At 37.1% G+C, this 13,518-nt stretch overlaps 1 protein-coding gene across 1 annotated transcript in view; it reads left to right on the forward strand.

Annotated features, from left to right (window-relative positions):
* SLC1A3 (solute carrier family 1 member 3) overlaps window positions 1–13,518 on the forward strand; it is a 61,852-nt gene that overhangs the window by 33,258 nt on the left and 15,076 nt on the right. The window contains exons 3-4 of the mRNA XM_066340081.1: window positions 9,207–9,411; window positions 11,109–11,151. Of these exons, the coding sequence (XP_066196178.1) occupies window positions 9,207–9,411; window positions 11,109–11,151 (248 nt within the window). The remainder of the gene's footprint in view (window positions 1–9,206; window positions 9,412–11,108; window positions 11,152–13,518) is intronic.

The following is a 13,518-nucleotide window of genomic DNA, read 5'->3' on the forward strand; positions in this document are numbered from 1 at the left end:
ATTTAAACTAATTGAATGTCCTTTTTCTTATCAGCTACCAAAATAAACCTGTTTCCCGATTAGACTGAAATAGTTTACTATGTTATATTATGCTTTTTCATAAACAAATATACTTATTTCTTTCACTCCTTACACAGAAAACAGTGCTTTATGTCCAACATAAGAATCCTGTTTCCAGAAAAGCTTAGTCCAAGAGTCTGGACAAAAAAGGATGTCTTTTTAGGATTGTTCTGTGCAGGTAGCAATAGTGTTTTGTTACCAAAAAAAATTTTGAGCTGCTATTTTCTGTGTTCCTGGGTCTCTGATTCTTGGCTTGAAGACAGTCAGTTCTTTGTACTCTGTTATTACAATGAGGTAACCAAAGAAAGAGAGTCTTGGTTTGAGACTGTCAGCTGTTACTAATCACTGCTCCATGGCCTGCTGTGAATCCCTGCTTGCATCTCCCTCCTGCTCTGCTTAGCACACATAAAGAAGATAAATTACTCCCTAGTTTCCCTTCAAAAAGCATATTGTTTGTCACATTCCAATACTGTGAGCAAAAGATGGAATAATGCGAAGAGTTAAATGAGTATCTCAACTGCCCCACAGCAGGGTCCTTCTCAGGCAGATGTGTTTCAGGAAATGTACTTTCCTACTGGTTCTTCAAATGTATCCTGTTATATTGCAAACCTGAAAATCAAGCCAACTACACGTTTCAGAACAGAAGAGCATAATTCTGCAGGAGTTTTCATGTAGTAATGTAAGCGTTTGACACAGTAGATGCACCCAGTGTTCCACATTAACTTATTTCATTTTACCAGGAGGTGTTATAATTTGTTTATAAATATTTTAGCAACAACAAGCAGAGTCTGGGGAGGTTTATGAAATGCTTCCCTACCCTCAGTGACTCATACTGACAGAGAGAAGAATTTTAAAGAAACACAGCACAGTTTGTATTGGAATGGGCCTTTATGATCATATAAAGAACCTTTATGTTCAACCCCTTGCAATCAGCTGGGACAGCTTCAGCTATATCAGTGTACTCAGAGCCCTCTCCAGACTGACCTTGACAGTTTCCACAGATGGGAAAGACACAGACAGTGCCCAAGAGGGTTTCAACTCCATCATTGTAAAAAAGTTCTTCTTTATGTCCAACCTCAATCTACCCTCTTTAAAACCATTTTATCTGACAGTAATAACGGACTTTACTGAATAGTCTGTCTTCATCTTTCTTACATTTATACTCCTCTATGTACTAGAAGGTGGTGAAAGGTCTCCCCAGAGCCTTCCGATCTCCAGACTGATTAACCCCAACTCTCTCAGCTTGTCCTCAAATTAGAGGTTCTTCATGCTCTGATATCTTTGTGGTCCCTGGACCTGCTCTATCACATCCATGTCTTTCTTGTGCTGCTGACCCAAGAGGTGGGATGTAATGCTCCAACCGCCCTGCAGATGGAGTCTCATGAGGGTAGAATAGAGGTGGAAAATCACCTGTCTTGATCTTCTGGTTATGCTTCTTTGGCTGGCTCCTGTCCAGCCTCTCAGCCACCCAGTCCTTCTGGGCAGGGCTGCTCTGGCTCTGTTCATGCCCAGCCTGTGCTGATACTGGGGGTTGTTGCCCTGATCCAGCTGCAGAACCTTGTACATGGTCTTGCTTAAGCCTCCTGATGTTCACCTGGGCCCACTCCTTGAGCTTGTCCAGGTCCCTCTGGATGACATCAATGTTCTTTGGGCATGTCAAACACCTCTCTTCTTGGTGTCATCTGCAAACATAGTGAGGTTGCACTCAATCCCACTGTCTGTGTCATTGAGGAAAATATCAAACAGTGCCGATACCAGCACAGACTCCTGAGGGACACCATTCATTACGAGTCTCCATCTGGACATTGAGTCATTGACTCATTGACCAATCAAATTATTTTTGCACTGAAGTAAGCAAACTAAAAAGGGAGTAAGCCTGTGGAATACCAAAACCTGGAAATTGCTGGGACAAAAATTGTCATTCGTTAGAACCTCAGTTTTTAATGAATACTGTAGAATATACTTCCTTGCTGTATCAAAGGGCTAAAACTGATGGCCCAAGAGATACTTTCAAGTGTGGACTACTGTCTTATTTTTTATAACAATTAAAATGCACTGACAGCAGAGACCAAGTCTCACAAAGTGAAGCTATTCTACTCAAAGAGTGTTCATCAGTGATGAACCACAACCAAACTTTCTTTTACTAGTCATGGTTAACTGAAAGGTAAAACTTGATGTGAAGCCACTAGAGATTATTTGGGCCTCATCCATTTACATCACTATGATGTTCAGACACAATTGTGCCATGGTTTCCCAAACATTCTCCTTCTAAAGAATAAACTGTGGCTAAAAAAGCAGGTGTTTGTTAGTTTTCTGCCCCAGACACTCTTTCCTTCTGCTTCCCTTGTAAAAGATTTGGTGTTCATGTAACATAATTCTGAGGTGACTCAAAATGAAAAACTGTCAGAAGAAAATTAACCCTACAAAACCCAAAATTGATGGTTTTCTGGCAAGGATGGTGAAGGACTGCAAAGCTCTGGGGCAAGGCTAGTCATTTAGGAGCCACTCTTAGCCACCTAATTGGCTCTTCGAATTGCATTACTATATCCCAGCTATGGGTTTCATTAGTCAGCTTGGCTTAATCACGGTCACATAATTTTGGATCAAATACAACTGCTAATTTTCCTCTATTTGCCCACTGTTCTTAACAGAACTGGAAAAAATAATATAATATCTAATTTTATTGTCTAAAAATTTGTATCTAAACAAAGATGAGTTAAACTGAGATTTGTAAAAAGGAATACAGAGCTATTTTTCAGACATATATTTTAGAGTGGCTTCAGGAAGTCATTAGATGTACTGATTTAATATTAATTAACTTCATCTATACATACAGTTCTTTGAAAATGTTACTGTCTTTTTTCTTTGCAATTTTATTATTTTACTGTTACAATTATTAAAAACTGTAATCGAGAGACTGGGTAAAATTTGTACCTGATCTTGTGAAGGACACATATGTCAAAGCCTAAATTTGACTTTCGTTCTCTGGGAATGTTCAGCACCACAGAGGACATGTTCGGCTGCAATTGGAATAAAGTTCTAGTGCTTAATCATGTTAATTAAACTTGGGCAATACCTCTGCTGTCTTTACCTAACTATTTCTTTCTCTTACAAATTTTCTGTCAGCATATTTTACCATGACCTTGCACAGTGTTCTTCATTTCCACAAATCCTCATCAACATACACAAAAGGGATTGTTCTCGTGGTCTCACACTGAGAGTTTACTCATCACACAGTGCTTAGTGGATGTGGGCGGTGGGAGTAGCCCATTTGAGACTGCTTCATTAGGAGAGTGAAAGACAACCTTAAAGAAACAAAATTAGGGCAGCACTCCTGAGTCAACAGTTGCCATTATTATTGCTCCACCATAGGAGTCCTTAACAAGCAACTGCAATTTCCTAATGAAGAGACCATAAAAAGTAAACAGGAAAATAATTAGGAATAAAAAGATTCTCTGTTCCTAATGTTTTGTGTATAAAGACATAGTTCAAAACATCTAAAGGGAATTTATATAAAAATCTCCATTAGCAAGGAAGTGCCATCAATTCAGTTCGATTGTGCTGGATAAGGAAAGAATTCATCACAGCCATAGAAATCTTTTTTTGTTTCAAGAAGTCAGAATGTGTAAGAACCAGAATAGAAAGTTTGTTCTACATACTCCTTCAGAACTGCCTCATTATTTTATGTATTTTCATCAACATGTTGCTACACCTTGGCAGAATCCTAACCCGGAGTTGTTGGGTCCTGTGCCCACAGATGGGAACCTGGTGCTCAGCCAAGAGCCTGCACCTGGGCTCTGAGCCCAGCCTCTCACCTACTGAGCAGAATTACCTCTGTCCTGTGAGGAGTGACTGAGGACTTTGGCCTTGTCCACTTTGGAGAAAAGGAGGCTGAGGGGTGACCTCTCTGCTCTCTGCAGCTTCCTGAGGAGGGGAAGGGGAGAGGATAATGCTGATCTCGCCTCCCTGGATCAAGTGACAGGACCAGTGGGAATGGTTCAAACTGCACCAGGGAAGATTCAGACTGGATCTTAAGAAACATTTCTTTCCAGAGAGGGAGTTAGCACACTGGAGCAAGCTTCCCAGAGAGGTGTTCAAAAACCCCTACTTGTCAATGCTGAAGAAGTCAGTGACATTAATAACTATAATTTTTGGTCAGTCTTGAAGTCTAGTTGGCCTAGATGTCATTTCAGCCCCAGCTGAAATGTTTTACATTTAAAATGGTTATCATTGTGCATCAGAAGGGATTTTAAAGAAACAAAAATTTAAAAACACTGAGGAAAAAGCTTAAAACCACAAGAATTTTAGTATAGGAAAGCACACACAAAAAATACTTAGTGTTTTCAAAACTTTTTAAGGGCCAGCAAAAATATTCAGAAACAGGGACTTTCAATATAGTAAGCAGTGGCTGTGCATTTCAACCATTTTCAAACTGAAGTTATAGGCATGCATAAATGTGTATGCTCGATGCACACCCTCAATTCCCAGTCGTAGTCTTGCTTGCTCTGAGGAAAGATAAAATCACCCAAGGTACTAGAATAAATCTTACATAATGACTGTTTTTCCTCAGATGGTTGCTATTTTCTTTGGAGTGTAAGAAAAGAGATCCTATTTAAAAGCTACTATTTATGGGCTCTCGTTTGTTAGTTAGTGATTAATTTTGGAGCCAAATATAAACCCAAAGATGCTTTGCTAACTAGGATTTTACACACAGAACTAGGAGTTTACACACAAGGCTTCAGGCATACCAGCCACTGACCAGTTTACTCTTGTGTGGAAAAAAAAAACATTTTGCATCTAATTGTGTAAAATGTATTTTACACAATTCTTCTTTCTTAAAAAAAAAAAAAAGGAAAGAGGAAAGTCTACAGGTAGAAAGTTTCATATAGTGTAATAGGGAAAATTAGGCATAAACTCAAAACTCAAACTGAAATAGGTCATTGAGGACGTTGGACTGTTCTGCAAAACCCAATTTATTCCATTGATTCTACTGTGCTAATTAAAAGGAGAAAGTATTCTGAAGCTGTAGGACTTTTAGTATACGTTCTACATTTCTGCCTTTAAAACAACTCCTTGGAATTTATTCTTGAACAAGCATATTCAAAGCTGTTTGGCTTAAACATCATCTAAAGAAAATATGCTCAGTGTATTTTATGCTTGATCTTCCAGGAGTACAGTACCATCCCTCTCCATTAGTGTGCCCTGCTATAATCCAAGATTACACATAGATTATGTGCAGCATGCTTTCAATATCTAGAAAATTATAAATAACAGCAATCCTGGATTTGGTATATTCTAGAATTCTGTATAATATAAAATAATAAATACAATATAAACAAATATAATTGACATAAAACTAGTCATAATATTATATCTATTCATAATACAGTAGCTATTCATGATGACTTAAAGAATCAATAGTTCATGTCAATTTACAGGAGAAAATGAACTGTGATCAAGTGATTACAGTGATCAAGTCAGGTGAGCAATCACAGCTACCAGATTAAAAATTCAGGATGGTTTAAGTCATCCTAACTAGATTTTTTTTCCTCCTTTTCCCTGCAACTTTTCTCCCTTTCTCCTCTTGCAATAATGTATTTACCTTCTCCTTGCCTTTGCTATATTCTAAAATATTTTCATTTCTTCTCTAACATCTTTGTTAAAGAACAAAACAGTGCTCTGCTTTGTGACACTCTGGAGAACTCATGTCTCTATTCCATACAGTGTTGCTTCTCAAGAGAGTGAAGGGGTAGGTGAAGGAAGAAGACAAGGGTAAAGTCTGAGGAGGTTTTTGCAGTTTTACAGGCTTATGCCTACCCTCTTCTTTCTTTTCTTCCCTTCCTTCTCCCCAGCCTCTCTCCCTCCCCATCAGTACTTAAAAAATCATTCCCATTCATGTTGTGTGAGTGCACACGCTGGGAGAAATTACAGGGGCTCTGCTCCAGATCGCCTTGACAACCCCAAGGCATCCCTGTGCGTGGGGACTGGTGGCACGGCAAAGTTTCCCAGGCCCCCTGGGGAAGGGGAGGGAGAGGAAGAGAGGAGGCAGAGGTGCTGGAGCCAGTAGCGTGTGGAGGGGAGAGCAGCAGCGGGATGAAAGGAGCACATACATCTCCCGCGGGACAATGAGGGTTTTGCTGGCTGACTGTGAAAAGACACACTGAGGATACAATGCTTTGTGACACATGAAAGCTTTGGGGACCTTTCCAGAGTCCTATTCAGTTCTAAGCAGTCTTGTCAACATCTTAAAATGCAAAGAAAACAACCCCTTTCATTTTCTCGTGTTTTAAAAACAGATTCTAAATATTATTTTAGACAACTGTTTTTGCTGGTATGCTGGAAACTTTTGCAGTTTGCTGAGTTCCCATTAATTGCAGTGGGAGGGGGGACTGCCCAGAAGGTCCCCAGTGAGGGCTCTCAGAGGTGAGCACTTTGCTTCCTCCTCATAAAGCTTTTGTTCGTACTCAGGGCTGTCATACATCTGCTTTGAATGCCTTCTGCTATACATGCCACGAGCAGTTACAGCTCAAGAAGAGAGGAATTCCCTATGCCCAAGCCGAGAAATAAATTATATGATAGCAAGAGCAGGAATAAGACTAAGCAACCTAAAACAAGGAGCTATGTAGTCCCAGCCAGAGAGCACCCCAGGAAACCAGGCTGGAAAGCAGCTTACAAAGACAAGAGCACGACTCTTGCTCCCTGACATGCCACTTTCACAGGGCTCACCACTCAATCCCAGAATCAGCCCAAGAAGAAAATAGGATCAAAAGATCTAATCCTTCAAAACAGCAATCTTTACTGGTAAGGTATGTCCTACACTGACTCCTAGTGATTTTTGGAATGCAGGAGGCTCAACCTCCTACAAAGGGTGAAGTACAAAAAAAAAATCAAGCTTGGTTAAAGCACAGGCAGGTGTGCCTGTAAATCCTCCAAGAATGACAGTGCTCAGCCTCTGGTCTTGAATCTATTGTCTGTAAAGGGCAGAATACTGGGAACTGACTATTTCAAAATCTCTGCATTACCAAACTTTCCTACTAAACTGTACAGTTTAATTGTTTTGCTCAGGCTGTAAAACAAGTTTAAAAATTCTCTAATCTAAAATGAAAAAATAAATAGACTACCTTAGAAAGAAAAAGTAAGGATATGAGAAAAAAAACTAATTAAAATATATTAAAATTAAATTGACTGGACTGCAAACATTCATTTTTCACTTTGTTAGTTATGTTTTATTTTAAGTTTCATTTTAATTCTTTAAAATAAAATCTGTAACAAATGCTGTCTGACATAAATGCTGTGCGGTTTGATAGCAGATCTGAAATTCTCAAAAAATTATTAACTTTATTTTTTATTGGCTAACAGTATTTGTATTATTTCATATTTACATTACTTGAGGACTCTTAAAAAACCCTCAATCATCCATTCACAAATAAGAGGGTTACAGGACTTCCCTTTTGTAAAGTTAAAAAAGCTTTTTGTAACTTGCTAGTGTTTACTATTTTCCTCACAGCATATCAAATCATAAATGTAAATTTACCATGAACATAATAATCCAGTTTTGCAGATGGAAAAGCTGGGTAGAGAAATGAAGGATCAAATGTTTCAGATGTTGGATTTTCATGTTCAGTTTCTTGCTGTACCAGTAACACTTTGTTCTTCCACTACAATGGCACACACATAAGCCAAGCAATTCAATGTGTGAATCTAGTGATGTCCCTTCGCAATTCCTTTTGTGGGTGCTAATCTTACTGGCTCTAATGATTTCTGCCAAAAGGGCAGGAAATTAAAAAAGATGAACTGAAAGGGTAAGTATGAAGCATGGGATTGGTTTTATACTGTGAAGATTTGATCAGAGCCTGGGACATCCTCGATCTCAGCTACATCAGGGACTAGAGTGCTTTCACTGTAGGTGCAAGAGAATGTATCTCCTCCTTTAGAAGATAGGCAGAAGTATTATATATCTACAATAATTTAAAAAACACTTAGCTTTGCAGCCCATGATTCGAGTTTCCATATTATTTATATTCCTGTAGTCCTCCTGCCTTATTTTAAATGCTTTCTCCTCTGAGACAGACACCCAGAGAAGAAGTTGGTCAACTTTTTTTATTTTATGTGTTCAAAGGTGGCATCCATATAAATGTGCAGGCAGCCTTTGGAAGTATGGATTAGGCAGTTCCATATAAGAGGAGATAAGAAAGCTAAAAGATCCTTTCCTAATCCTTTTTTCATTCTGCACTTTGAAAGCTTGATTGCAACAAGCAGCATGAGCACTGCTTTGAGGCTGATGGCACAGCCCTCCATACGCAGTATGGGCAAATATCAAGGAGAAGGAGCAGCGGAACATTTTATGAGAAGAACTATCAGACTTAGCTGCATCTGCTGGAAAGAGAAAGAGAATTTCCATTTCTGACAGTTATTATGAAACATTCCTTCTCAGAAACTTAGAACTCTTTCCCTGATAGAACTGCACTTCCTATTAGAAAACATGTTGCAGCCATTCATCAGCACAAACACTATAGAAGATGCCATAGGTAGCACCCTAATATTCACAGTAGATCCAAACAGATCCAAGAATCAGGATTAATGTTGCAAGTGCTACAAAGTTTATGAAGTACTATAAAGACCGATTCATGCAATGGTAAGGATCTTCTGAAACAGGCTAGCAGCATTTAATCTGTCTTAAACTCCCATGGCTTGGGACAGAGGGAATCTAGGGTCGCCCACTGGGGATTAAAGAAAACTCATTATACATGTTAATTGTTGCAAACATTATCAACATCACTTAAGAGTGCTCTCTTTTCTATCTTGCAATTACAAATTATGTGCAGCACATTTTTCAGACTCTGGTAACTACATTAATCAGAAGCCATTAATTATCTCACTGGAATATAGGGAGTGCCACAGTGTATCAGACCAATAACCTTTACTTTTAATGAAGTGTTAAGAAAGCACAGACAGCTGTAACTCTTTTAATAGAAAATTATATAACTAGGGGTGGGATGGGAAGACAGTCGCAGTATGAGCTTCCTTTGGGTACCTTTAAATCTGGTCATCAAAACTCTTCCCACAGAACATTTTTCATCATGCTTTGTTCATCCTCTTTACTCACAACTGTATCAGGTGAATGTTGTTCTGCTTAAATTTACTAGGAATTGCTGCTCTGGATAGTAAAGCCTCAGGGAAGATGGGAGTCCGAGCAGTAGTCTACTACATGAGCACTACAATCATTGCTGTACTGATTGGCATAATCATTGTGGTCATCATCCACCCTGGCAAAGGTACGAAGGAAAACATGCACAGAGAAGGCAAAATTGTGCAAGTGACAGCAGCAGATGCCTTTCTTGATTTAATCAGGTATGGCTACGATACTGCATATTTTCTGTACCAAGAGCTATGACAGTAATCTTAGATGCACAGAGAACAAACGTAGAGAATTTTAAACAGTGACTGCATAAAATTGCCGAATTTCTTTCAACTATGTGATATCAATATCTCTAACCCTTACAATGCTAAAATGGGATACATGGATTTATTTCCAAATCAAGCTGTTGCAGGGGAAGAAACTGCTTTTAATACTAAAAGAAAGATTCTTTGTTTGTTTGTTTGTTTCTCTTTCTTTCTTTCTTTCTTTCTTTCTTTCTTTCTTTCTTTCTTTCTTTCTTTCTTTCTTCTTTCCTTTCTTTCTTTCTTTCTTTCTTTCTTTCTTTCTTTCTTTCTTTCTTTCTATCTTTCTTCCTTTCTTTCTTCCTTTCTTTCTTTCTTCTTTTATTTCTTCCTATCTTCTTTCTTTCTTTCTTTCTTTCTTTCTTTCTTTCTTTCTTTCTTTCTTTCTTTCTTTCTTCTTTCTTTCTTTCTTTCTTTCCTTTCTTTCTTTCCTTCTTGCCTGCCTGCCTGCCTGCCTTCCTCTCTCTCAAAAGACCTCTGTTTTGCTGTCTGCATGGGTCTTTTTTCCTCCTTCAGCAGCACAGACCTTATTACTAAATCCTCCCCTTTTCTTCAAACTTTTAACTGTTTTCTCACTTCACTTGAACCCCTGATTTAGTTACTATTTTGATTTTGAATTGTAGTCACCAGTCTGGGTACATGTACTCAATTTATTCAATCATATGAATGGGTAATAACTTCCAGGAACAGGCAACCGAAATGCTTGAAATAGAGGGCACAGATATAAACCCATGTTTTTTCCTTGCTCAAAGACTCTGCAGTACCTCTTTTACAGAGCTTACATGACAAAGATTGGGAAGTTGGGAGTTGGGAAGCTGAGGTTTTGAACTCAGGAGCTTTTCCACAGGTAAAACCACCAAAATTTTGTGTTCCACTAACCCGTTTGGAGAATCCAGAGACACGAAGAAAGGCCTCCAAGGATCAAGCTGCCGGAAGGCGGGACTACAGAAACTTCCATGGAGAGGTTTATTCAAGATGTATTCAGTTAGGCTGTTTCTAAATCCCTCAGAAGCGCACAAAACAAAGGAAAACAAAGAAAGAAACACTGATCTGAAACAAATGTACACACACATGTATCTATTATTATTATAGAATACTCAAACTTCAGAAAGATATGGGGTTCAGCTGCAAGACTAAATCCAGTGATAAATATCATTAAGAATTAGGCTACATAAATGCAAAAATTGTTTGAGAACTCAAAATATATTAAATAGTATTAAATTATTTATTAATCTGTATTCATAATTCATTAATAAGTTAATAATCTTACATTAAAAAAGTAAAAAATAAAAAAATATTAAAAGTGAGCCTACAGAGGTTTATACACTTAGTAATTTGGATAATATACCTCTCCATAACCAGACCTACTATACAATATTGAATACTGAGATTCCAGTTGCCAGGAGCTATCCAATCCTACCTTTCATCCTGGTAAAGCTAACCAGGCCAATGTTACATGCAAAGCTCTACTCACTGTATATGTAATCATGTATTAGTCTTAGGATTCCTCAAAAATTAGCTGTTCAATTCTTTAATTAGCTGAGTCCTTACTAAAGGAATTATTACCATATTATTACTTCTGAGGTTATTTTCTTTCTCTTTCACAGAAATATGTTCCCTCCAAATCTGGTGGAAGCTTGCTTCAAACAGGTAAAAAATACCTTTTTTTCATTTCCAAATAAAACCTGAAGAAGTAAGAAATTAAATGTAACTGCTTTTGCCTTAGGAATATCATGTTCTTGTACTTACAGCAAATATGTAGCTTACATTTGCTGCCAGATGTCAAAAAAAGAAAAAAAAAACCCTGAGCTAAACCAACCAGGTCTGTTTTGCTTCCATTCATATTGAGACAACAGTATTTACTATGAGAAGTGAAGAAAACCCACCTAGCTTGGCAAATCAAAAAATTACTTTTTTCAATATGTCAAATTCATAAGTTGACAGCAAGGTTCATTAAAGTGAATTCAGGAGCTGCTTTTCTAAAATAGTGTTCTGTTAACCTGGGAGATACTGAGATATTCACAATCTGTGCAAAGACAGGTAGATTTTTAAGAATGTCATGTGACAAATGTGCATGGTTCAAAACAGAAGAAAACAAATTGGACAACAAAGTGGACAGTAACACAACAACAACAACAAACACCACCAACCCCCCCCCCCACAAGAAACAACACCCAAATGAAGAACTTCTTGTCACCTACAGTATAAGTCCTTAGGAGTGCATTTATTATGTTGCTTTTCAAAATTCACTATCATTAGCTTAGTCTTAATCTTAGCTCAATCTTAGTTTATTACTTTGTTCAATGGACAAAGTAATAATAGCAACTAGTTACATTGGTTTTTTTAAAAAGGAGGACATGAGTGATTCAGTGAAATCAAGAATGTGTCTTCTACAATGTGATTGCTGCATATTGACCCCACAGACCATCTTGAACTGATATAATTTACCAGTTACTGCTGTAACAATAAAAATTTGAAATGTGGAGGCCAAGAAGAGCATAAAGTATAAACTTTCCAAGATCCAGCTGAGTTAGATCTTGCAGAAGAATTGAAAAGAAATTGTAACATTATCTTTAGTTGTATAAACAGAAACCAGTAGAAAGGAATAGCTTTCTGCATTAAAGATTTCTAGATTAAAGATTAAAAAACAAACTAAACCCAGGTCCAAATGCCATGCCTCTGTCTTCAGCAAGGATGTTGATGAACTCAGTATAGTGATGCAGAAGAGTAGTATAGTAATGCAAAAGTCTATATCTAAACTAGAAATAAATTCAAAGAATGTAATGTAATAAAGTACAGAAATTATAGATCTTTATCTCAAAATAATGAAATAATTAGGGCATAGAGTTACGGATGTAGCAGCAAGTATTTTTCAAAATCTCCCAAGTTTGGAAGTTGTTATCTAGAGTTCTTGAAAGCAATCTAAGCATCTTCCAGACTGCAGTTTTAAAAAGATTTGGGAAGTTATTTTAGCAGATAACAGGCTACTAGTCTGATCTCAGATATAGTGAAGGATATAAATGCCTTAAAGGAAGAAGTAGAGACTTCATAATAAACAAAAATTAAAAATACATAAAACAAACAAACTAGAAAAATCACAAAGGTTTCTCTAATATAAATTGTACCATCTTTCTTCCATAACATTGCTCATTTCATCTTTCTTTTTTTTAATTTTTTTTTTTTTTTGCTGGTTTTGTTATTGGTTTTTGGGTTTTTTTTGTTTGTTTGTTTTTGGTTGTTTTTTTTTTTTTTTTGTTTTGGTTTTTGTTGGTTGGGTTTTTTTTTTTTTTTTTTTGTGGGGAAAAAACAGTTTTTAAGATGACAAAAGTGAAGTAGTTGAACAGTGAACTGTGAGCATTTTAAAATTTGAGGACTGGGAGTACCTCAGTTGATATTTTTATGAATGACATTGCCATAAGATGCACACAGTTAAATTTACAGATGACAAGAAACTCCAAGCACTTTGTGTTGAGATATATGAAGAAAAAAAAAAAAAAAAGCCAATGAAGGTGATGAGACCCTGGCACAATACTGTAAAGTCACAGCAACAAAATTACTCATCTCTTGCACATGTTGGCATGTTTGGTTACCTCCTTGTAGCTCTTCAACACATGTGAAGTAAGCATTTAGAAGTTAACAGTAATTTCTGTTTTGACACAGCAAATTATCATCAGAAAGACCAAAAATGTTCTATGCAGCTCTAAGATATACAGTAAGTGACAGAACAACAAGACATGAAGTAAAGCCAGGGGAATGTGACCATTCAATTTTCTTCATTCATATATTTATGCAAGACGAATAGTGAAGAGAGGAGTTTATTGGAATTGTCAAAAGAACACAGCATATAAAGCAAAAACATACTGACTGAAAAGCTATTCAAGTACAAAAAAAAAGTGAGAACAGAGTTAAACAAGATAAAAACATACAAAAAGAAATGGAAACCACTATTTCAAAATTTAAACTGAAAATTAGTACTGTTTTTAATCCTACACAACTTTAAGTTAAATTCCTGAAAAC

The sequence above is a fragment of the Sylvia atricapilla genome, chromosome Z (assembly GCF_009819655.1).
Source record: "Sylvia atricapilla isolate bSylAtr1 chromosome Z, bSylAtr1.pri, whole genome shotgun sequence".
Taxonomy (NCBI): Eukaryota; Metazoa; Chordata; class Aves; order Passeriformes; family Sylviidae; genus Sylvia; species Sylvia atricapilla.